At 57.6% G+C, this 24,782-nt stretch overlaps 1 protein-coding gene across 1 annotated transcript; it reads right to left on the bottom strand.

The window, feature by feature from the left end:
• Positions 1 to 602: 602 nt before the first annotated feature.
• Positions 603 to 24,782, bottom strand: UNC93A (unc-93 homolog A). The gene is made up of 8 exons (XM_045544729.1): positions 21,073 to 24,782; positions 16,218 to 16,399; positions 15,111 to 15,340; positions 13,503 to 13,628; positions 9,270 to 9,484; positions 8,248 to 8,383; positions 6,951 to 7,082; positions 603 to 1,378 (listed from the first exon to the last, which is right to left on the bottom strand). The coding sequence occupies exons 1-8, from the start codon at positions 21,157 to 21,159 to the stop codon at positions 1,113 to 1,115; spliced, it is 1,374 nt and encodes a 457-aa protein (XP_045400685.1). The 5' UTR covers positions 21,160 to 24,782; the 3' UTR covers positions 603 to 1,112.

Below are 24,782 nucleotides of genomic sequence, written 5' to 3' on the forward strand. Positions count from 1 at the left end.
GCTCGGCAGTGCTGGGGGGAGAACGAGGCAGAGCCCGCTGCATTCCCGTGAGGCCCGTTTTCCTCTCGCGACAGACCTCAGGCCCCGCTCGTGCTGTGCGGGACGCTGGAAAGCTGCGGTTCCAGCGGGGGGCGGTGGTGCTCACACGGAAAAACAAACACAGTAACCACATGTGGACGGGGTGCTGTCTTCGCAGAGGGCCTGGAACAGCCTTGGGAGCAGGAACCAGGGAGGGAGGGGAGGAGTGTCTCAGGGGACAGGAGCGAGGAAGCAGCACCCCGGCCAGAGAGCTGCCAGTGCACTCGGCACCAGGGGAAGAAAAGAGGGGCCCAGACACGGGTGGTGGGCAGAGCCGCCTCGATACCACCCGCCGGTGAGAGAGACGAGCCACCGTGCTGGTGGACATGGCAGGTGACACACACACTCCACGCCCAGCGTCATCACAGACTTACTAGTCTTACTAGGGCGAGTCCCATGTGAAATTATCCTCAAAGACTTCCAGTGGTTTACGACACGCCAAGTAACTTATCGAGGACGACGATGGTGACGTATGTGTGTGTGATCCATGTGACTATTTAGAATACAAATATCTGGACTGGAGGTAAGTCCATAAGATAATTGCATTTATTTAGCAACTCAGACTCTAAGTTTCAAGAGACAAAAACTCTAGCCTGGCTTTTAGTCAGGGGACTGGTTCAGACCTGTTTGTAAAATGTGTGGGGTTAGAAGTTTGAAAGTTTACCCATTTGTAAAATTATGGTGTTGGACTAGGTTATTTTAAGTAGCCTTCCAACTCTTAAAAACATCAGCAAAAATAAGGGTAAGTCTCTGATTCTAGGGAAGTTCTCGTTGGTTGATTGTACTTCAAACATTTTTCTTTTGTATCTAAAATGAAATGAACTGATACCTTCATAGATACTCTTGACCTCTATTGATAAGATGATGGACCACACACTCGTTAGAGAAGAAAAATACATATGAAGTGAAATCACTTCACATCTTCGGAACGGCGAATACGCTGAAGCCGTTGTGAAGGTGACCGTCCACCGTGAGGCGTCCTCAGGCCGAACGCTTCCGCACGCACTTTCAGGGTCCCCCGCGGACGGCCGCGCTCATATTTTTGTTTGTATATCTTCTTCCTCTTCTCGGTTCGCCTGTCTTGGCGCGAGCGGTCTGGCCGGGTTCTTGGACTCCAGATACTCGACGCTGCCATAAGCCACCATGGTGACACTCAGGACCCCCAGCAGGATGTAGAGTTTCACGTAGACGCAGAGGAACGTGCTGCACCCAAAGGCAATGACGAATCCCAGGGCTTCCCACAGGCGGTAGGTGGCGAAGGCGGCCTCCTTGTTCTCCTCAAACAGCACGCCGTAGAGAGCTGCAGGGAGGGGGACAGGGCAGGGGCAGATGTCACCCCGTGAGCGCTGCAGGGAGAGGGGGACAGGGCAGGGGCAGAGGTCACCCCGTGAGAGCTGCAGGGAGAGGGGGACAGGGCAGGGGCAGATGTCACCCCATGAAAGCTGAAGGGAGAGGGGGACAGTGCAGGGGCAGATATCACCCCGTGAGAGCTGCAGAGAGAAGGTGACAGTGCAGGAGCAGAGGTCACCCCGTGAGAGCTGCAGAGAGAGGGTGACAGTGCAGGGGTCACCCCATGAGAGCTGCAGGGAGAGGGGGACAGTGCAGGGGCAGAGGTCACCCCGTGAGAGCTGCAGGGAGAGGGGGACAGTGCAGGGGCAGAGGTCACCCCGTGAGAGCTGCAGAGAGAGGGTGACAGTGCAGGGGTCACCCCATGAGAGCTGCAGGGAGAGGGGGACAGTGCAGGGGCAGAGGTCACCCCGTGAGAGCTGCACAGAGAGGGTGACAGTGCAGGGGTCACCCCATGAGAGCTGCAGGGAGAGGGGGACAGGGCAGGGGCAGATGTCACCCCGTGAGCGCTGCAGGGAGAGGGGGACAGGGCAGGGGCAGAGGTCACCCCGTGAGAGCTGCAGAGAGAGGGGGACAGGGCAGGGGCAGATGTCACCCCGTGAGAGCTGCAGAGAGAGGGGGACAGGGCAGGGGCAGATGTCACCCCATGAGAGCTGAAGGGAGAGGGGGACAGTGCAGGGGCAGATATCACCCCGTGAGAGCTGCAGAGAGAAGGTGACAGTGCAGGGGCAGAGGTCACCCCGTGAGAGCTGCACAGAGAGGGTGACAGTGCAGGGGTCACCCCATGAGAGCTGCAGGGAGAGGGGGACAGGGCAGGGGCAGATGTCACCCCGTGAGAGCTGCAGGGAGAGGGGGACAGTGCAGGGGCAGATGTCACCCCGTGAGAGCTGCAGAGAGAAGGTGACAGGGCAGGGGCAGATGTCACCCCGTGAGAGCTGCAGGGAGGGGGTGACAGGCAGGGGCCGAGGTCACCCCGTGAGAGCTGCAGGGAGAGGGGGACAGTGCAGGGGCAGAGGTCACCCCGTGAGAGCTGCAGGGAGAAGGTGACAGGGCAGGGGCAGATGTCACCCCGTGAGAGCTGCAGGGAGGGGGTGACAGGGCAGGGGCAGAGGTCACCCCATGAGAGGTGACAGTGCAGTGACAGATCCCCAAACACCGGCCTTCCCCTCGCTGCGGGGAACAGCGTCGTTTTCCCACTGCCCAATTTTCCCAACAAAATCAGGACCATTTCATTTAAAAAAACAAGGATTATTTCACACTGTGGGTTACAGAGAGTGAGGTGACACCTTGTGACAGGGAAGAGCCGCCATCTGTACAAGGGACACAGAACTCGTGAAACGGCGCTGACAGAATCTCGGCCACCCGCACTGGCGCACCCCAAGTCCCAGCACCACCACACCCAGAAGGGCCCCTGTGGGGGGGGGCCACTCCCCTGGTCCCCTCAAGCCCCCACTCCCGGGAACTCCAGCCTCGCTGACCCGTCCCCTGCCTCCCGCCAGCTCAGGGCCAGGCCGGTGGGCTCTGATCCTTCCTGCCCTCCTCCCGCGTCCCCACATCTCAAGGCAGGGGGGAGAAGGTGGCCAGGACGAGGAGCCGCCGGCTTCGGGGAGCTGGGACACTCCAGCCCCTTGCTGACCCTGGGCCGAGCCACACTCGCTGCGCAGGCCGGGAAGGCCGGGGTGAGGCCCCCGGGCAGCCCGAGCATGAGGGGCTTCCCGGCCCCTGATCTATAGAAACAGAGGCTGTACACGGGGGGCCTAGTTCCCAGCCCCACGAGACAACGGGACACATGCTGGGCGTGAGAGCGGCTCCCGATGGAAATACCTCGTAAGACAGACCCCACTGACTCTACTCGTTGGGCCACACAGTGTGGCCTCCCGCGGGTGACACGGGGCAGGACAGGCCCCTTTCCTTTCTCTTGCTCATGAGATTTACCTACAGCGTGTCCTTCTGGGCTTGCCCCAGGGGGTGGTGGCACCGCAGGGTCCTGTCACGGGCTGAGCCAAGCGGCCAGAGACGGGGGACGAGCAGGTGCAGGGACTGCGGTGACCACAAACACACGCAGGGCTGGAACCTGACTCCGAAGCACACAGTTTCCCCAAAAGGGCTACAGATTCAAGCTCGGCGAGGTCCTTGGGACAGAGGCTGTTTCTTTAAATATCTTAGATTCACAGGACCTAGCAGAGTGCCAGGCCCAGACCCGAGGACACACCCAGCCCCCCGCTAGGAGGCTGGCGGGAGGGGTTAGGGTCAGGGTCTCGGTTAAAGGGATGATGTCATGAGACAGGGCCCCGGGCCAGCAACGGGGCAAAGCAGTATTTCTGGACCCGCCATTCTGTGTCTGCAGGGGCTGGTGTGTAAGGTTGCTATGGCAACCGCGCTGTGCCTCGCACGGGCTGTCGGGCTGTCGGAGTGAATAGACGGTGGAGTCCCCGGCACAGACCTGCTGCCAAAGGCTGAGGAATGCCGGGGCCCCTGGGGAGCGCGGAGCAATGATTCCAAATCCCGCCCCGGGAGGAGGGCTCTGGTGGGTACATCCCCAACCTGCCTCTGAGCTGGGCAGATCGCGCTGGGTCTTACTCAGCGCCACTAATGAGGACAGTATGCGGCCCACGTACCTTCTTGAAAGAAAGACACACATTCAGGGAAAATAGGGTTAGAGATCCAAATTGCTGTCCAAAAAATAAAACAGAAACGAGTGAGAGTTATTCTTGAGCTGTGGCCAAAGCTACACAAAATTTCCTTTTTTCTTTTTTTAATAGAGAATAGAGGCCTCGAGGACGTGCCACGCTGCACGGTGGCGAACTCTGAGAGCGGGTGACGCGGGCCTGCAGGGAATTCGGTGTTGAATGTCCCTCCCTGCTAGGGCCATCGGGAGAGTAGGTTGTGCAGCAAATCCTACAGTGTGTGGGAATACTTCCCCCAACAATTGTTTTGTCTTTGAAAAAAAATTATTTTTACCTGTGCTTAGAGATGGAATTTCATTCCCTCATCGAAGGGGCTCCTTGTTCAAGTCACTCACTGGACTCGACCTTCACGTTACTTATTGGGCCTCAGGTAACTTTTCCCACATTTGGACAGGGCCCTGCCTGAGAGCACCCATACCCGTGTGAAGGGCAGAGTTACGGCAATTATTTACACGTCTGAGGAGCAAGAAAACCAAACCCTTCTCACTGCGTTCATTTTAAAAATCAGGAGGATTATTGTATGGATATTGTGGGGCTATGTACCCCGATCCTTTCCTTGACTTTTAATATGCAAACACTTTTTAAAGTCCCTGTGAGTTCAGAGGAGCCACCTTGCCTTTTGCGCAGTGGGATGGCAGGTGCGTGTGGACATCTGTCCTCCTCTGGGGGAAGCTGGAATAGATTCTCCCTGGTGCTGGCTGGGTCCCTATGGGTGGCCTGACACGCCCCTAATTTACAGTTCTGATGTCAAGAAAGGCCAGAGTGGGTCTCTGTACCTCCCCCACCGGAAATCAGCGTCTGTCCTGAGCAGCGATATCACAGCCTGGCCCGCGGGTAGCTCCAATCTGTCCCCTCCGAACACTGTCCACCCGCTCGCCAGCCCTGCTTCCTCCTGTCCCTCACGACCCCTCTGAAACCCGCTGGCCCATCTCACTGCAGACAACAACCAGCCCACAAACACCTCTGACCGCCACTCACGGCGCTTCCTCCCTGCCATCCCGCCAGCGCCTTTCCCCATGAAGGCAAAGCTCCCCCTTTGTCCCGCAGGCCAAGGCTGCCGTCCTCCTGCAAGGTCCCCACAGACAGGGCAGCCCTCCCCCTGCTGCGCCTGCCACCTCCCTTCTCTCCCGTCCCAGCCCTGAGCTCAAGTCGAAAGACAAATGAGAAGCCTTGACCACCCCCGCCCAGCCAGCACCCTCCCTCCCTGTCCACTCAGCCAGGGTCCTCAGCTCGCTGGCTGCTCTCCTCACCGGCCATCAAGACGCCAAGCCCCGCGTCCTGGGAGGGCCACCAGCGCGACCCGTAGCTACCGACTGGCCACCCCTCAGTGGGAACGATGACCAAGTGAATCTGACTCCTTCCCAGTCTCGCCAGCCCTGCCCAGCCCTCTCTCCTCCCGATCCCTCCACAGGCACCCCGGCCACCCTCTCACACCCCAGGCAGGCCACGGAACCCCGGCCACCCTCCTACACCCCAGGCAGGCCACGGGACCCCCGCCACCCTCTCACACCCCAGGCAGGCCACGGAACCCCAGGCCACCCTCCTACACCCCAGGCAGGCCACGGGACCCCGGCCACCCTCTCACACCCCAGGCAGGCCACGGAACCCCCGCCACCCTCCCACACCCCAGGCAGGCCACAGGACCCCCGCCACCCTCCCACACCCCAGGCAGGCCACGGAACCCCCGCCACCCTCCTCCACCCCAGGCAGGCCACGGAACCCCCGCCACCGTCTCAAACCCCAGGCAGGCCACGGAACCCCAGGCCACCCTCCTACACCCCAGGCAGGCCACGGGACCCCGGCCACCCTCTCACACCCCAGGCAGGCCACGGAACCCCAGGCAGGCCACGGGACCCCCGCCACCCTCCCACACCCCAGGCAGGCCACGGGACCCCGGCCACCCTCCCACACCCCAGGCAGGCCACGGGACCCCCGCCACCCTCTCACACCCCAGGCAGGCCACGGAACCCCAGGCCACCCTCCTACACCCCAGGCAGGCCACGGGACCCCGGCCACCCTCTCACACCCCAGGCAGGCCACGGAACCCCGGCCACCCTCTCACACCCCAGGCAGGCCACGGAACCCCGGCCACCCTCTCACACCCCAGGCAGGCCACGGAATCCCAGCCACCCTCTCACACCCCAGGCAGGCCACAGAACCCCAGGCCTCCTCCTGCACCAGCCACCTAGACAGCAATCGCCAAGACTCGACGGAGCGTGACTCTGGGACAAGCCTGTCCTGCCCTCCCACCCTGTGGCTCCCCCCACCCCACAGTCCCAGAAAACCACTGCTGCCCCTGAAGCCCTGTGGCACCCAGCACAGACGCTGATCCCAGCCGCTGTGACACCCCTTGCCTCCAGCGCTGACTTGTCCCTGTCCCGACGGGCACGCCCAGCCATGCTCAGCATCCGTCTGTCCCAGCACCGTGTGCACGGGGGACCCGGACCTCTGCTCAGAAAGGCCCTAACGATGGCCGAAAGTCAGGGGGGACCGTCATCCTAAGGAAAGAGCCTACGCCCGGGCTGGAGGCGTCCCCTCTGCTTGAGCTGGGCAGTGTCCATCCTGAGGACACTGTGCCACAAGGGGCTGGCAGGGGCCGGGGGGGGGTCCTCTCTCACATCACAGATCCCAGTAAATGCGCAGAGCAAACACTGCAGACCAGACCGGAGTGCGACTCCAAACCCCCTGGGCCTCGCGTTCCGTCTGTCAACTCACCTCTCCTGGCCTGGGGACACCGCGTCCGACGGGGCTCCGCTGGCCCTGCTCAGCCCTGCGCGGGCGGCCGTGCCAGGGAGACGCCGGGGAGACCTGCGCAGGAGGGGCGTGGGGGGCACTCACCGTTGTTCTGCGTCTGCCAGACGGCGTCCGCCACACCCCACAGGCCGGAAAACACGAAGAACACGGCCCGCTGGTCGGGCTGCGGCGTCCACAGCAGGAGGGCCAGGGAGCAGCAGAGCTGGGTGCCCGCGCCTGGGTGCAAGGGAGGAAGGCCGCGGGCGTGAGGGGCTGCCGTCCCCCTGCTGAGGTGGCCGCAGCCTCAGGGAGCTCAGTGGAGCCGGGGGTCCCCTCAACACACGCTTCCTGCTTAAATAACGTTTCCCTACGACGCCCCCAGGTGATCTGACAGGTGTGAGCTGACAGGTGTGCACGTTGCCAGCTGCAAGGTGACACCTGTGCCTTGTCTCCACGGGGCCGCCTGGGCCTTCCAGACAGGGTGGGGCCCCAGGCAGGTGACGTCTGTGCTCCCGCCTGTGGCCTGGTGGGTCCTAACGTGTGGCCCCTGATTTCAGCAGACACTGTGGTATCTCTAGACGGGAGCAACTAGGACGTCCTGTGACCTCCAGACACTGCGGAGGAGCAGGAAGAGCAGGGTCTCTGGAGCCAGGAGGACGGGTCCACCCCACCTTCCCAAAGGCTGTGCGATCTTGGCCACCTCACTGTACCTCTCTGGTCCCCAGTTTCCTCGCCTGTGAAACGGGCGCCGTGTGCGGCACAGGGCGGTCGTGCGGATGAAGCAGGAGGCCCGTGCCGAGCGCTCAGCCCTGCGCAGGCACTGGCGAGGCTCCCCGCTCCCCTCCCTCTCGCCACTCCTCCTTGGACCCGCCCCGCCTGGGGCCTGGGGGCTGTCTCCACGGACGCCCCATTTCTCACGATTCACATGGTCTCTGTTCCTTCTCTTTCCTTCACTTCTGGGAAACATGGAGAGTGCTGTGTGCTTACAGTGGAGCCCGCCCGCGATAGGAGGCTCATCTTTACCCACTTGGTGAACAAAGCTGCCCCGACCCAGGTGTGGCCCTCAGGTGGCCCCCACCTCCCCCAGCACCCGGGACGGGCCCAGGGTCCCTCATGTTGCCTCCACAGAACCCTGCATGCCCCCGCCTGCCCTGTGGCCACGCTCTGCTGAGCCCCACATGGAGGAAGCGCCCGGCGGGCAGCAGTGACCCGCTCCCGGCGCTGTGTGGCGCGGGCTGAGCCTGCCCAGAGCCCGGGGCGGAGGAGAAATCCAGCTCCCGCGTGACCGTGGACCGGAGGAAGGCGTGAGGGAACGGGGTCTCTGCAGGGCTCTGATCCCAAAGCGGTCTCACGGACGCCCTTTCGGCCCCCGCAGCAGCACCGGCAAACACCCGGCACCTACCCAGCGCGTAGAGCGCGGTCCTGCCCGTGTACTGCGAGACCTTCCCGAAGAGCAGGGAGCACAGCGAGTCGGTGGCCGAGAAGCAGATCATCACGTAGCCGACAAACTGGATGCCCAGGGCGCAGGTGACGTAGGACTGGGGGAGGAAGGGAGCGGGTCACGCAGGCTCTCGGCTCCTCTGGGGCCCAAGCTCAGGAAGCCGGGCCGGCGGCTGCGGGTGCGCTAAGGTGGCCTGCGGCTCCCAGGGCAGAGAACAACGCTGCGTGCGGGAGACAATGCTCTTTGGGCACAGACTGAACAGGGGCAGTTTGGACAGACGTCTGGATGAAACTCCTCCCTGTACGTCCCTTGCCACAAGTCGCGACACACGTGTTATTTCATACGGAGGCTAAGGTGCCCTGGCCGTCCCCTAGTGAGACAGCCAGGAGAAGACAGAGAGAAATGGGGGAAGTTCTGTGTCAGAGCCCAGGAGGTAGAGAAGCAGCCCGGGTGCCCAGCGTCCTGTGCCGCTGTGGTCACCCCCTGCAGGGGCCTCCCTCACACACGGACTGGCCGGGCAGTGCTCACGGGGGGAAGCGGATGGGAGTGGACAGGGTGACAGAGCTGGCGTGGCCACACTGCTTTCTTGTAGGGTCTAGTCTGGCAACTAGAGCGGTAAGGAGCGTCCACGCTATTCATGGGTTTCACGTCCTTCCCTAGAGAGCGCTAAAGCAAGGGTGTGGGACAACCAGCATGCGCTGGGTCAGCAAGGCTGCGTCTGGCAGCTCCGCCCTTTCCCAGGGAGACCCTGTCAAGCAGGGAGTGTCCCCTGCAGATAAGAATCCCAGCTCCCGTGAGCTGGTTACTTGCAAACTGCACCTGAGCCATGAGCTCAGCTACAGTGGGGCTGGGCACATCAGAGCCGTCCTCCCGCCGGCTGGGCAGGGAGGGTGGCCGGAGATGCCGCCGCCCCTGCGGGCACAGACATGGCACGGCAGTGGTGCCGCGTGTGGCGTGAGCGCGTGGCTCTTGCTCTGTCCTACCCTGGTGTACTCGCCGGAGAGGAAGCCCTGCTGCAGCCCGCTGTACAGCGGCAGCAGGGTCAGGAGGCGCAGGCGCCTGTCCCCGAACAGCTTGAAAGTCGACAGCAACGTGGACCAAAAAGGTGGTGATTTCTTCTCTCCTCCGCCTTCCCGCTGGACGTCCTGTATGTTCTCCAGAAACCCGGCTACCAGCAGGACGGCCAGCACCCCGCTCCCTGAGAGCAAGGCAGAGACAGCTGCTTCAGCACCCTCAGGCCGGGAGGAGCCCAGGAAGGCGTAGCTACGCGCCAACCCGGGGCTGCGTTCACAACATCAGGTGTTGGTTAGTCGCGCGCATTTCTGTCTCCTCCGCTGGACTTGGACTGTGCCGACGGTGAAGCCCTGGTCTCTGGCACGGGGCCCGGCGCCCGCTGGCACACAGTGTGCCTGCTCCGTCTGGCGAGCGCCTCACAGTGCACACGCGCAACCTCTGATCTGGAGGTGGCTCTGCAGGGGCCTGAGTGTCGGTGGCAGCTCACTGTCCCTCCCACGAGGACAGAGTTCTGCTGTGCGTGCCAACCGTCCAGCCTCCACTTTCCAGCCGGGCGCTGGACTCCGTTCCGCAGGTCTGACACGTGCCAGACCTTTGATCTTTAAGGACACATTCCAAGGCCTTTGTAAATTCCAAAATTCAAGAATGACAAAGAATATATATAAATCTCCCTCAGAATCATTAAAAACCCCTCTAAATGCATCCTTTTCAAAGCAGTGATAACCCTTTGAATATAAGAGTTAAGTCCTAGATTAGACACTCCTCTCCAGAAAGCACCAAGCTGTGACCAGAGGTCACACCTGGGCAGGGCACCTGGGAGAGAGCCCTGGAGCTCCGCAGAGAAGACACGGAGGCCCCAAGCACAGGAGAAAGAGGCGAGAGACCCTCCGCGGTCCCCGTCCACCGCGTCCTGTCACAGTCCCGACCATGGAAAGTGCCGCTGCCCACACGAACCCTGAGACAGACCAGCCTGGTGGCCTGGAGACCCTGCAAGGGCATTGCTCCAGGCAGGGGACTCGCGCTGGGTCACGCATCCCCAAGGGCAGTTTGGTGCCATTGTGAGAGCACAGCTGCCACTGGACTGCGTCCTGCCCTGGGAACCAGAGCCCCAGAGCTCCACGTTTCAGGGGTCCCCCCTGACATGCCCCAGCGTCCACCTGGAGGGTACTGCGGCACAGCGCTGGCTGGCCCCGGAGGTGCTGCAGGGTCCCCAGCACTCTAGCCACAAGGAGTACTACTCCCCAGGAAAAGGACGGTGCAGCACACCCAGGAGGGGACCCCAGGGACAAAGGAAACAGAGTGCATGCGTCCTGGAGCCCGAGAGCTCCTGTCTGGGGCTGCGAGAAGCAACCCCCGCCCCCCACTGCGGCAGGGGCCTGCATTCCCTCCCCCACACACCGCCAGGGCCAGAGGCTGCTGCCGCCCCAGGGGCTGGCGGGCGCCAGAGGACCTGCCTGGGGCTGTGAGCAGCAGTGGTGTCCCCGCCGGTGGCACTGCCTCCGTGCTCGGCTCACACACCAAGCCCCTCCCTGACTCTGCGCTGTGGGTCCTCACTCTCCACGCTGTGGCCACTGCTGCCACCAAGAGTGCACAAGCCTGAGAGCTGCGTGTCTGGGGCAGCGGGTGGTGACCCTGCCCTGCCCCACCCCCACAGGGAGCAAGGTCTCTGTGCTTGGTCCTGTGCCCAGCAGGCGGGATCTGGCCCCCTCTTCACAATGCCGCAGCCAGGAGCCCACGCAAGGGCCGCCCAGAACCTGAGTGCTCCCTGTTTGTGGCTGTGGGTGCCAACCCCACCCATGCCAGGAGTGGCCTGTGCTCTAGTGCACGTCCTGAGCACAGGCCCAGCCCCACCCACCACTGTGGCCACCGCTACTGCCGGGGCCTGAGAGCTGCCTGCAGGGCGCTGCCGACAGTAGCCCGCCCACACCACCAGCAGGACTCTGTGCTCCAGCGTGAGCCACTGCCACACCATGCAACACCCGCTTCCCAGGGCCCAAGAACACGTCGTCTACCCACCTGGTACAACGCTGCCACTACTGGAACCTGAGCAAGCACTTGGAGGCCTGAGAATTGACTAGCCTGGACCCACTAATGCTGGTGCCAACGTATGCTACCCTGGGCCCAAGAACAGCACGTGCAGCCCTTCACTGCCACCACTGGAGCTTGAAGACTGACCCACCCGGCATCCCTGTCCCCAGCAAAACGTCACCAGAATCTCCTCTGATAACTGCACCCTAACCCACTGAAAAAAATCGCAGATACCACCACTGGTGTTTACGGCTGACAAAATCATAGAGAGACTATACTAGTGCATGTGCCCAGAACCAAAGCCAAACGGTCCTGCCCACCCAACGTCACTCACACATCTCCCAGAAAACATTCTCCCTGTGACATCAAATTCAAAAAACTGGAAGAAGCAACTGCCGCAGCAGATGCATATGAATCAGTGTAGGGCACAGGAGACATAAAAGCAAGGAAATGTGACACCAAAGGACTCAATAATTCAACAACAGATTCCAGTGAAAAAGAAATTCAGAAAATACTGAAAAAAGGATTCAAAATTTGAATACTAAAGAAGCTCAGTGAAATATTAAAAAATTCTAAAAATCAATAAAGAAATCAGAAAAACAATTCAAGATATGAATGAGAAATTTACCATAGTGATAGATACCACAGAAATAATGAAACAGAAATTCGGAAACTGAAGAATTCACTGAATGAAATACAAAATAGACTCAAAAGCTTCAATAATGGGCTAGATCAAGCAGAAGAAAGAATCTCAGAACTTGAAGACAGGTCTTTTAAAATAATTCAGACAGATAAAAGTAATAAAAAAAATAAAAATAAAAAAGAATTAACAAAGCCTTTGTGATATATCAGACACCATAAAGTGACCAAATATATGAATTGTTGCTATCCCAGAGGGCAAAGAGAGAAAAAAGGTTTTGAAAACCTATTTAATGAAGTAGGAGGTAAAATCGTCCCAACTCTGGCAAGAGCTTTAGACATTCAGATACAGGAGGCCCAGGGACCCCCAAGCAGATACAATGCAAAAGGGTGTTCCCCATGCCATATTACAGTCAAACTGTCTAGGATTCAGGAAAAAGAGAAAATTCTAAAAGCAGCAAGAGAAGAGCGTCACCTATAAAGGAACCCCCATCAGACTAACCGTGGACTTCTCGGCAGAATCCTTAAAGGCCAAAAGAGAATGGGATGATATATTCAAAGTGCTGAAAGAAAAAAATAACCTTCCAGCCAAGGATACTGTAAGTAGCAAAATCATCCTTCATAAATGAAGGAGAAATAAAGTTTTTTCCAAAGAAGCGAATGCTAAGGGAATTCTTCACCACGAGTCCAGCCCTGCAAGAAATGCTCAAGGGAGGCCGGAACCTGGAAACAAAAGGATGATGGTTGCCATCGTGACAGCACAGGAAAGTCTGAAATTCAGTGGTAAGGCAAATGCGTCTGCGGAAGAGAAAGACTTGGAGGGCACCGCTACAGAGACCTCCAAACTGTAAGGACACCCTATAAGCCAGAGAGGAAGGAACAAAGAACATAATGATGGGGCAGCATTTCCCACATCAGCAATAACCTTGAGTACAAACGGACTGAACTCTCCACTTAAAAGCTGTAACAGCAGAACAGGTGAAAAAGCAAGACCCAGCAATATGCTGTCTACAAGGAACACACTTCAGTTGTAAAGACACATATATAACAGGACGAAAGTTAAGAGATGAAAAAAGATATTCCATGAAAACAGAAACCACAAGTGAGCAGTAGTAGGGATATTTGTATCAGATAGAAACAAACTTTAAATCAAAAACAATAAAAAAAAAAGACAAAGGTCTTTGTACAATGATAAAGGGATCAATCCAGCAAGAGGACATAACATTTTAAATATGCACGTACCCAGTGCTGGAGCACCCAGATTCACGAAGCAAGTATTGCTAGACCTGGCTGGTGTGCTAGCTGCTGCAGAAGTTCAACGGTCCCATCACCGCGGGACATGCCGTTAGACAGCACTGGTCCATGGCATTTGATCTTTATAAGGAAAATACCCACATGTGATCCAGCCCAACACATTTTGCAAGGATTTTTCAGATGAAGGAAATTTATGCTGGGGGAGATGGTCTTGGTGAACACAGGAAGGAGGTTTGGTCTTGCTTTGCTCAGGACTAGGTGCCGGGTTGCGGAGCACGTACCGGTGTAGATGCCCAGCAGGGTGTAGACCAGCTCCGGGGAGGGGCGCTGGGTGCTGTTGCTGGGCGTGGTGGTCATCAAGCAGTCCCTGGCACCACAGGACACGAGCTGCTCCTCCGGGATGGTGTCTGTGAAGTCGGAGCAAACAGGCGATGAGAGAGGACAGGTGTTAGTAATCGGACAGGGTGCGGGCACCCGGGGAGTGAACGCGCCAGTGGAAAGGCGGGTGGACACTCCAGGTCGGGGTCGAATGACCAGGGTCTCTAAATACATTTACCCCAGGGCACGTGTCTGTAGACTTGATTTTAAGATACTTCGGCTGGAAGGTAAAGAATCATGAGAGTGTTATGCAAAGATTCAGAGAAGAACAGACATGGATTAAATGCTGGTTACTTGTTATATTACTTTCCCGACATAACTAAAATTTCTCAGCTTCTCAAAATTAGTCAAAAAGAAGAAAGTACATCAGATTGGGTGTCAAGAATGCTGGGTTCTCTTTCGCTGTAACCAGTTCCATGACTTTGGGCAGGTGAAGGGGGAACTTGTCCATTGTTGAAGGCTGGTGTGAGCTCCCTGGTCTGTGTGTAGAATAAAGTGTGAACTTTCCAAGACTCCAGGTCAGCAGGCGCTCGGGAGTACTTGGTGTTCTGCTGTCCTTGTAACCCGACTTCCGTACACACAGCTCCACGGCGTCTCCGAGGCCGGCGGGGGAGCAGCAGACAGGGACCGGCTGTCGGGGGGTCAGGGACATGGAACGGTGGAGAAGCCCCACGAGGCCCTCACAGTGCCTTCGACGTCCTGGAGAGCACTGACACTCCGTCTCTCCACTCACACAGGCGCGACACAGACGGAAGCTTCATCACGGTTTTGCCGCCTCGTGGCTGAGATGCTGTAGCCCTGTGGCTTCCCTTCAGGTGCACTTAGCAAGGACGACGTCGTATGAGGAAAAGGGAGGAGGCCTTGGCTACAGCACTTCCCAACGGTGGGCTTCATAGGGACAGCAAGGCGGAGAGGCCCGAGCCCGCTCGGGAGGGTCAGTGCTGTCTACCCCGTGGGGAAAGGTTTCCTGTAAGAATGAAGAGATCTCTTTCCTCTGCCCTTGGTTTAAATCCTCAACATGGGCATCGAAGGTGCTGTCATGAAACAGAGACACCGTGTCTCTGGGCAGGGTCAGGTAGAGACGGTGAATTAAGGCATCAGCCCGTCCACTGCTCACGCGAGTCGGGGGGAGAGGACCAACACGTGACACTCGAAAAACTGGTCAGTGGATCAGGTTAGTAGGAAAGTAAATCAGGCAAACCCATTCTTAGACAGTCTAGAAAGGACAGCTGTGACTCCACGAACCCAAATTCCTCCGGCAGTTTCCCCACATGCCCTTCCCTGGGGCTCCCCTGCCCCTTGGAGGACACGGATCTTAAGACCCACGTGACTGCCCGGTGGAGAACAGAACCTGGTGACCAGGCCACGGGCAGGACGCGGATCACTCGTTTGGGGCCTTGCTTACCCGCCCACGTTACGGGATCGAGACAGGTGCACCAGTGGAACCAGCGGCCCCTCCACGGCCAGCACGAGACCCTGCTCTGCTTTGGAACAATGTGGGCCCCTTTTACCTTTACTGGGGGTCTGGCCGAAGACCAGAGACGAGATCAAGTTGCCCCACACGCCGGACGACTGGAATATGAGAAAGAAGATGCCGAAGTACTGGTTGACCACGTCTTTGCCGAGCTTGCCCGCCTTCTCTGCGTACGCGTTCCCCATGATGGTGAGGTACGTGCACTGGGCAGACCACAGGGGGGCCGCCCCGAGCCCCAGCAGGATGGAGGTGGGGATCAGAGTGTACCTGTGGGACAAGAGGCAAACACGTGGCACCTGTGTCCCCTCTGTCCCTCCTCCGTGTGGTTGGGACAAGGAACCTGCGCGCCCGGCTGGCATCACTGTGCGCTGCTGGGTTGGACTGGCGGATTCCTCGTTAGGTTCTGACGAATGAGTGAACTCAGGGCCATTTCTGGTTCAGGGTCATTTGCAAGAGTGAAATTCAAGGTCAGCGGAATTTTTATTTGGATGCAACTACAAAGCTTGAGCTAAGCAGCACAGAGAAGGTGGGTGGTTTGCAGGTATTTCTAACGGCTTCACACTAAAAGGTCATTCAATTGGCTCAGCCCTGTCAACAGGGGGTCCTGTGAAAACTCGATAGGAAAGGAAGGATGTGAAGCATCGTAATCGGCATGTCCTTCCTGGGTCAGCCCAGAGGTGCTTGGTGGCAGTGTTCCTGGGGACAAGGCAGGCAGCCCAGAGGCCCTGGGGCTTGGGCTCTGCACAGCTGTCTCAGCCAGAAGCAGGTGGACCTCAGACAGGGTCCCTGTGGCCAGCCAGGCTGCACCCACCTTCTGAGGGTGGGCTGAGGGTGCAGTGCTTGGTCCAGTAGTTGCATCCTGGCTAAGTCTCCGTGAGACTCACTCTCGTGTCCATGTTAGATTCTCCCTGTCGTTACTGGGGCCAGAGATGTTCCCTGGTGCAGAGAGGGAAGCTGAGGCCCAGGGCGGATCCCAGGAAGAGCCCGGGGTAGGGACCGGGTGGGAAAGGGGGGCCCGCAGGGGCCAGAGGAGTCCTGGTGGGAAATGGGAAGGAACCACCGTGTGGTCCTGCTGGGAAGTGAGGCGGTTTGGGGTGGCAGAGCGTGCTTTGCGAGGGATGCAGGGACGGTACCCCGGCCATACCAGCTGGCGGAGAAGTTGCCCAGGGAGAAGGCCACGTAGCCGCACATGGAGATGGTGATGGTCCACTTGCAGCCCAGGCTCCGGATGAGCAGCGGCGGCAGGAACATGGAGGACAGCAGCACCGCTCCGTACAGCGTGCTGAGCGCCGACACGCCCAGGCCCTCCTCGCTGTACAGGCTGCTCTGTGGGGACAGAACCGGCCGTCAGAGGAGCGACCAGGCACTGTGTGTCCCCCGGGCTGGCCAGCATGCCCCAGCAGGGAGGGGTGGCCGCTGGGAGGCCACATGCTCTGTGGACCCCTGCCTGTGGCTCAGCTGAGGTGTCACCGGGCCGGCAGGGAACCAGCTGGCACAGCCATCACAAGGGCGGCGCTGGGGCCTGACAGTGACAGAAAACTCAGCAAAATCGTCTCTTCCTCTCATTGCACGTGTAGGAGGAAAGGATGGAGAGGAGGAAGCCGAGGGTGGGGGCGGGGTCTGCCCCCCACTTCCGTGAGCCCCTCACGTGTGCCCCGCTGGCCCCTCGGACGCCGCTGCGGGGCCCAGGGGAGCTTGGGTGGGGTCTCCTCCCGCACAGGCCAGGGCCCGTCCCCAGGCAGTCGCCGTTTAGCGCCAGCAACGGGCCCCACACAGAAACAAGAGCTTCCACCTCACCATCCTGTCACAGCTGAGAGACGTGTCATTAGCCCCGTGGGAACGGTGACAGAGACGTCACCCAGTGAGAGGGAGAGCAGGACGTCGGCCCAGGTCTGACGAGCCGAAAGCCAATTATCTGGGTGCCCTGTGCTCAGTCTGTCCAACTGGGTCGCCCTAACAGGGTCCCGGGGACAGCAGAACTCATGTCCTCAGTGGCCAGAGGCCAGGGGAGCAAGACCAAGGGGCCCGGGGTCAGTTCACTTTGGGGCCTTCTTCCTGGGCTTGCGGACAGCCTCACGTGGTCCCTGTCTGTGGTCTGTGTCCTAATCTGTCCTTGTAGGGACACCTTGTAAGTCACCCAGGACTGGGACCACCTCAGCGGCCGTGTTCTAACTCCAACCATCACCCCTGTCCTGGCCCCATCTCCACACCATCACGGCCAAGGCCCCGAGGGTTACGGTTTCCACATATGTAATTTAGGGGGGACAGAATCCGGCCCCTGACACTATTAAAATTCCTTCCCACTTGGTCTCCCCAATAAGACAGAATGTCTTGTGGCAAGAGATCTGCACCTTGCTGTGAGGTTCCACCTTCTAGGACAGCCCTTCCCCCGTCATTCCCTGTCCACTGGCGAGTCCAGACGCCCGGACTGATGGCTCACGCAGGGCCACCCACTCCAGCTCCCTCTTCTGCCCCCTCACCCTGCCCCTTGGCACGCTGGGGGCAGCCTCAGCCTCTCTCCAAGCTACACCATCTTCCAGCCAGGAGAAGGCCCCTCCCTCCCCGAATACCTCTGTCCACCGAGCTCTCCTCTTTGATCTTGTTCAGAATTTCCCTGGACCAGAACATGGCCTCTCTGCCCCTCTCCCCGTCACCCTCGATGTCACCCCAGCTGGGTCACAATCGCTTTGAGGGCAGGGAAAACACTGCTTTTAAAATCTCTCCCAATGCCTTGCCCAAAGCAGGTGCTTAATAATATTTCTTGGTTAATTAAAACCAATTAAAAGCAAGAATGACTAGTCCCATAGGAATTCTGAAATCAGGTTGGAAGATGGAAACTGAACATTATCCTCTGAAGTGGGGGTTATCTGGAAGTTTCTATTTATAGCTCAAGTTTCGAGGAGTATAGAGAGTTGGTTCAGCCCAAGCCTTTGTTTTCCTAATGTTTCGCATTGACTGCTTGAAGGACTTGCTGCCTGGGCGTGGTGGATGGGAAGCGCAGCACTTCCCTGCGCTGGGAAGTCGTCTCCCCGTGGTGCCACCGCAGAGCGGCAGAGTCATCTGTCACACGCAACAGAACTTGATTGCAGGTGGCTGAGAAGGAAGACAGCCCTTGATATCCACAGCAGGAACAAAATTTTAAAAGCGAATGTCTTTTTCTATGTGCATGATCACGTCCAAACACCTGTGTGTGCATATGTTAGGAGAGCCAGCCTGCAAAACGCACGCATGAAATAAGCACGTGTCCCTTGAACTTCCTGAGACCTGCTTGCACGAACCGTCAACACCATCCCTTCAGCTCATCCAACAGGACGGACGCGAAGCACGTGCCGCCAGAGGCTCAGTGATATGGGGGAAATTAAAACTGTGGCTGTCCTCAAGGAGCTGACGGTGGCAGTGAAAGGCTGTCAGGCTATCACACGCTGGCACGGAGGCTGCTGAGAGGAGGGACGGGGTGGGAGGTGCAGGTGAGGGAGAGAGTGCCCTGCAGGGCGCGTGTTGGAGCCAGGGACAGCGTGGAACACTCGGTGGCCTCTGCCCCAGCTGCCAAGCACTTCTGGCAGACGTGGCTTCAGGGTCTGCCAGAGCTAGGCCGTGGGGGGCCTGCACCCTCTAGAGACCCGGGTGGGCTCTCCACGATCACGGGGAGCCCTGAGGGCTTTCAGCAGGTCAAGGGGCAGAAATGATGTCTTCATTCACCAAACATTCACCGAGAACCTTCTGTGTCCAACACTGCCCGAACCATGGGGCACGTGGTGACCCACTGACGTAGTCCTTGTACCCTGGAACGCACAGCCCACGGCTGCCGGTGGAGAGTGAGCGGCACGTGCCGTGATGAGGGGCCCCGCGACACCAGGAGTGCACAGATGCCCAGACCTCGGCTCCAGGGTGCAGGCAGGGAGAAGGGAGCGGCCTCCGAGCTGAGACCACCTGGTCAGTGGAGCCCACGGCAGAGGTTGAGAGGAGGCGGCTGCTGCAGGGGGTGCCATGAATGAGTGTCCTGGGGTCCTGGCAGACACACACCTGGTCCAGACCAGGGCAGGGACTTGCAGGAACAAGGCCATGTCTTCCTGCTGGGGTTGCTGAGCTCAGGAGGGAAACCTGGGCATGTGGTGCTTCGTTGGGGCCTGAGAAGGAAGCCGGCCAGGTACAAGCAGGTGGGCTGATGGAGAGAGGTGGGTTCCTCCAGCCTGGCTGGGATGCAGCCGTTCCTGACGTCTCTTCTATTCGTGCATTGTTTTCCTTAAGCCAGTCCTGACCAACAGGAACAATCATCCCAGGTGGAGCATGTTTCTATCTTCTGGGTCTGCGGGCAAGACCATGTGGCCGGGACCTGAGGGTGGAGCAGGTGAGCAGGGGGCTGTTTCGTCTCCCAGGCCCGGAGGCCCAGGGGAGTGGGCAGAGCTGGAGGGCGGATGGCCACCTCTGCCCTGCACAGCTGTCTGCCACCAGGGAGCGCATCCGGGTGCCACCGAGGGATTCCTGAATGAGGCTCCTGGGTGTGGGACCCACAGAGGCAAACATTCGTCTGCCACATTTGTCTGTGCCCTGGAATCTGCCGTCACCGCTGAGAGCAGGGACACGGGCAGCCTCTGGGGCCCTCCCCCCTCCTTTTCCCTCTGGCTTCCAAGGCCAGCGGCCGACGTGCTGTCGGGGGGCCGGGCGGTGCCTGATCCGTAGGCTGCTTCCTGAGAACTCCGACCTCCCACGGCCAGCCCGGCCCCACCAGCAGGACCCGCTGCGGGCAAGCCTGCTAGAGGGAGGTGTCCTGGCTGGTCGTGCCCCGCAGACGCTCTCCTTCCGGAAAGGACACGCCAACTGCATTCAACAAAAGCTTGGTTCAACATAGCAGCAGAACCGGTGCCACATACACACCAGCATGCTGTGGCGATAACACAGCCCGGGGAGGCTCGGACTCCAGGAGCCGTGAACTGTCGTGGCAAGAAAGACGCAGTGCTTCCTCTGCCAGCTGACTTTGAGGTCACTACGGCTGTCATCTTATCCCCGGGGGCCTAAGCAGAAACAGGACCACACCGAGTTCAGCCAAAGGAAACACGCCCTCGAGAACTCAGGGCTGCATGTGACCCTCCTTGCCAGCCTCTGCGTCCAAAGCCTTTGTGCACAGTGAGGACAGAAATGTCGATTCCGACCTCCTGGGCGTGCTTCTCTGGTTCAATACTGTGCACACAGTAGGTGCCTAATTCTTGTTCTTGATTGACATATCATGCAAGACCATACCAACTCGTCCTCAGAAGCTCTAAAGCTATTGCGTATGTGACAGCCCCAGGCCCCAGCGCACAGCCTTGGGTGAGCACGTGTCCCCGGGGGAGATGACAGCCCTGTCTCCTGGCCAGCCCCTGGAATTCCCCGGAGGCTCTACCCCCAGTTAAAGGTCAGACTTGACATGTAACTACCTCAGGAAAACACGTCAAATCACTTCTAGGTACACATGACCAAGCCGCGGCCTTTTAGAGAATGCTGTCAGGGTTCCACATGGGCTCAGAGACCCGAGGAGGAAAATATACCACAAAGTTCAAGATATACAGAGATGGTTTTGTCAACATTCATGGTTTTGCTTCAAGCAGCCTTGGAATCTATAAGGTCTAGTGAAATTTGATAAATTCACATTACTGCCCCTGCCCACCAAGCCAAGGGCATGGAACCATAGAATTCACAATGATTTTTCTTGTGTCTCTTTTCGACCACCCAAAGGCAAAGAATGTCTCGTCAAATCACTGTCCCAAGACCCTTGCCCTCCTCGTCCGAGAGTCGCACACGCCACGCTGGGTGTGTAGCCCTCCTGGGACTCGAGTGGGGACTGCAGGGTGGGATGACACGCAGACCCCTGCTTGTTTTAGAGCAGCTCTGGGGGGTGAGAAGGAAACGCTAGGTTCAGTGGGTTCAGAGAAATTCCATTTCATTGCCATCTGTGGCCACAAGGATCCTTGGAGGCCAAGAGACGTTCAGAAGTCGGGACAGCGTGACGTCTGCCCACTCACCTGCAGGCTCTGCAGACCCCCGTAGGCCGTGAAGAGGAGCAGGAACCCGAAGGATACCACGAGGACGTTCCTCAGACTCCTGTCCATCGTGCCGGGTACACGTGTCGACCGCCGGTGGACGCGCAAACTTGTTGCTCCCTAAAACAAGCCAATTGGTGCACGTGAGAAACAGCCTGTCCCTGAAGTCCCATCCTCCCTGTCATTTGAGCTGGACGCATGTTAGTCATTAAGGCTGCTAGTTAAGGAGCGTGGCTGTCGCTGGCCCGGGGGGCACAGGGAGCCCGTCACTCATTCACCTGCTCTGCACCCACAGTAGCCCGTTCTCGGGGGCGAAAGGTGGAGACTCTCACCAGCTGGTGTGTGATCCTGCTTTTTCCTGTTAATCTTCAGCAGACGTGGACCTCATGGTAAAATATAAACTGCGTATTTTGTATGCATGTGTACTGGTACCTTTCACGTTAAGAGAAATCCTCAGTGGTGCAGAGTGTGGACTTCAGTCTTAAAGAACAAAGCATAAACGTCAACGTCAAGACACGCAGTCCGACTTCTGAAAAAGAGACAACGAGATTATAAGATCCACCAGGGCCAAAGTCTTAGTATTGCAGAGACGACATGGTTTTATGACACTAGAATAATTAAAAAAAAAAAAAAAACCTTGAGTATAGCACTTTACAACGTGCAAAGCACTTTTATGTGCATAATTTCGTGTTGACTACAACAGTCCTACGATAATTATCATGATAAATCTGAGAACCGCTACAAGGCATGACGCTGAACTTAAGATTGAAGTGATTTCAGTGATTTAGGTCTATATCCGTGTCGTCCAACGCAGCAGCCACGAGCCGCGTGTGGCCAGAGAGTACTGGAAATGAGGCTGGAGTCTCTGAGAATCGGAATTCATAATTGCCTCTCGTTTTAGTTAATTAAAATGAAAGTTTAAATCGGCATAAGTGGCTCGTGGTGACTGGGTTGGATAGGGCAGTTCTAGAGCTTTAAACAACTTTCCCCAAACTCACAGCTAGCAAGCAAGAAAAATCAGTTTATACTCCAGTGCTAGCACAACTTGATGCTTGCAGGTTGAGTCCGGAGCTCTGTGCAGTCGACCCTTTCTGTCCAGCCTGGATCTGAAGGCAGACCTGCAGGACTGGCCACCCCGACGCACAGTGGCAGCACTGGGAACCCCGACGCACGGTGGCAGCTCTGCCCAGGACAGCATGCCACCCCCTGTGAGCCGCACAGCCAGTGGTAAACGGGACAAAGTTCTTGCCACTTAACCAACTCCAGTGAAAAGTTTTATGAAAATAATGTTTTGCATATTGACTAAACATGGATTATCACATTTACAAAGACACAAGAAAACACAGTCTCGCAAACTGTAGCAGCCACGGAAACAGATACGCTTGGCAGGTTCACATCCCGACCCTGTGACTTCTTAGCTGGGTGGTCTCAGGCAGGGGTCACGTTACTCCCTGAACCTCAGTTTCCTCTCAAAAAAAGAGCATTGCAAAACTTCAAGAGGCTAATAAGTTTGGAAGCCTCTGGAATAGCCCCTGACACTTAGTAATCACCAATAAATGTTAATTAGCTGAGATGACACTTTGACTTTCAGAGGAAATACAAGTTGGAGCAATATTTAAAGAAATATACTTAGCAGAACATGCAGTTTTTCACACTGACCTTGTTACCAATCAATACGCTTTGACTTCCTTCTATTTTTTGGCGGCGTTGGGTTGACTTCAGCCTAGCCCATCGTTACCCACACGTGGCGTGCATTCAGAAGAGCTTCTCCGTGGCGTCTGCTGTCCTCTCCCTTGGTTGCTACACTTTCCAGAACTGGCCACGAGGACTTGCTGACCGGCACTAGGGGCATTTTCCAGCCTGTGTGTCCCACGGTGTGTCACCCCGTGCACAGACAGACCCAGGGGCCTGTTTCACTCGTCCCAGCCACACACACCCCCACCCCTGCCGCCCCACCTGTGCCGGGGATTGCGTTCTGACACCATCGCTCTGCGCCTGCCGTTTCCCTCTCAGTCCCTCCCTTCACCTAAGTTAAGAGAGATTTCTAAAACTGAATGGTGTGTTTTACCATCCGCCTTTGCTCTCTAGCGGAACAAAACTCTTCTGAAAGATGCCTACCAGCACCGCCACGGCTCCTGCGACCAGCACAGGGTCCCAGATGCAGTCACGACGTGGCTTGCTCGTGAGCAGAGGGACACTCCCATCCTGCCCAGGCTCCCGACTCACACGTCCCTGCAGACGTGTGGCTGGAGGACCCGGCACGGCAAACTCTGCAAACCCAAGCTGGCCGGGCTCAGCGCTGGCACCGGCCATTAGCCCCATGTCCCCGGTAGCCGTGAACCCGGGCCACGGCGAACCTCCCACAGGCTGGACAGATGCAGGTATGCATGACCCAAAGGTACCAGCGGTCACGTCACCCCTTAAAATTAACACCTGAACTGTATCAGCTTGAGCAGAAAAGATTATTTTATAGATCTGCTTGACTCCAACGGTCACTTACTGCATAGTGAAATGAAAGCTACGGTGTCTGACAGGAGCTGAAGAACGATGTTCTGGAGAACCCAGGCTGTGTACAACACCGGTGGCTTTACCAGCCACTAGGGGCCACTGCTTGGCTGCCACTGAGCTCACCGGCTGCTCCACGGTTTTGAGTGTTACAGAATCACATTTTCAATCAGTAAACTCCCTGCTAAGAAGCTAAAGATGGCTTCTAACTTAAGGGAAGTCTAATCAACGGTTTGCTCTGTTAAAGAAAGTACTCACAAAAGTAAATTAATATCCATTTTCTTGACATTTAAATCTGGAATCTTTAATAAAAGCAGCAGCAAATAAATTCAAATGTGCCTTATTCATCACATAGGTTTTTATCTACATAAAGATGAAAAATGCATATATAAAGAGTAGAAAAAATTGACTGCTTTAGGAATTCTCATACTTTGGAAATAAATGTGCTCCATGCTCTATACATGTGTGCATGCGCATGTGTGTGTGTGTGTGTGCGTGTGTGTGTGTGTGTGTGCATGTGTGTGTGTTTAAAGGAAGAACAATTTGTATTAGCACAACTATGGCTTGAGAAAGTGTTTTCTGTTAGCAAACGTTCCAAAGCATCTAAAATCTCGGAACAGGCTGACGACCCTGCTGGACCCCGGCTAGAGAGACCCCCCGAGTTGAGAGGGGGTTCACTTGCACTAGGTCTTCCTCAGCCGAGGCAACGCCAGGGCGCCCGAGGACAGGCTCTGGGTAAACGTGCGCCCCTGCCGCTGACCTCCACGGCTTCCCGGGGAGGGCAGAGCCCGCCTTCTGCCAACTCTCATCTTCACACGGTTTCTGGGGGGTCACAGCCCTCCAAAGTCTTCCTTGATGTGCCCGTGATGTCCTGGGACTCTGGGTCTTTCTTCCCTCAGGGGTCCTCAGCACACACTTCCACCGGGGACGCTGGAGTGGCCGATACAGCCCAAACCCAGAGGGGTCTGCAGGGCCCCCGACTGGTGGCTCCGATCAGAGTGAGGGTCCCCATCCCACACCGGGCAGAGGGACACCAGCAGGTCTGTGCTTACACTGCTTGTGTCTCCCGGTCAGTGCAGCAATGCCGTGAGCCAGGGCACGGGCAGTCCGGGCTGCCTGCTCCCGTGGAGCACACGTGTGTACAAGGACAGAGACACACACACACACACACACACACACACACACAC

This window comes from Lemur catta, chromosome 2 (genome assembly GCF_020740605.2).
Source record: "Lemur catta isolate mLemCat1 chromosome 2, mLemCat1.pri, whole genome shotgun sequence".
Taxonomy (NCBI): domain Eukaryota; kingdom Metazoa; phylum Chordata; class Mammalia; order Primates; family Lemuridae; genus Lemur; species Lemur catta.

Coding starts and splice junctions, on each gene's coding strand:
- UNC93A (XM_045544729.1), bottom strand. CDS start 21,159: ATGGACAGGAGTCTGAGGAACGTCCTCGTGGTATCCTTCGGGTTCCTG. Junction 15,341..16,217: donor GGCAACTTCTCCGCCAGCTG/GTATGGCCGGGG, acceptor CTTGTCCCACAG/GTACACTCTGATCCCCACCT. Junction 1,379..6,950: donor CTGGCAGACGCAGAACAACG/GTGAGTGCCCCC, acceptor CCCTCCCTGCAG/CTCTCTACGGCGTGCTGTTT.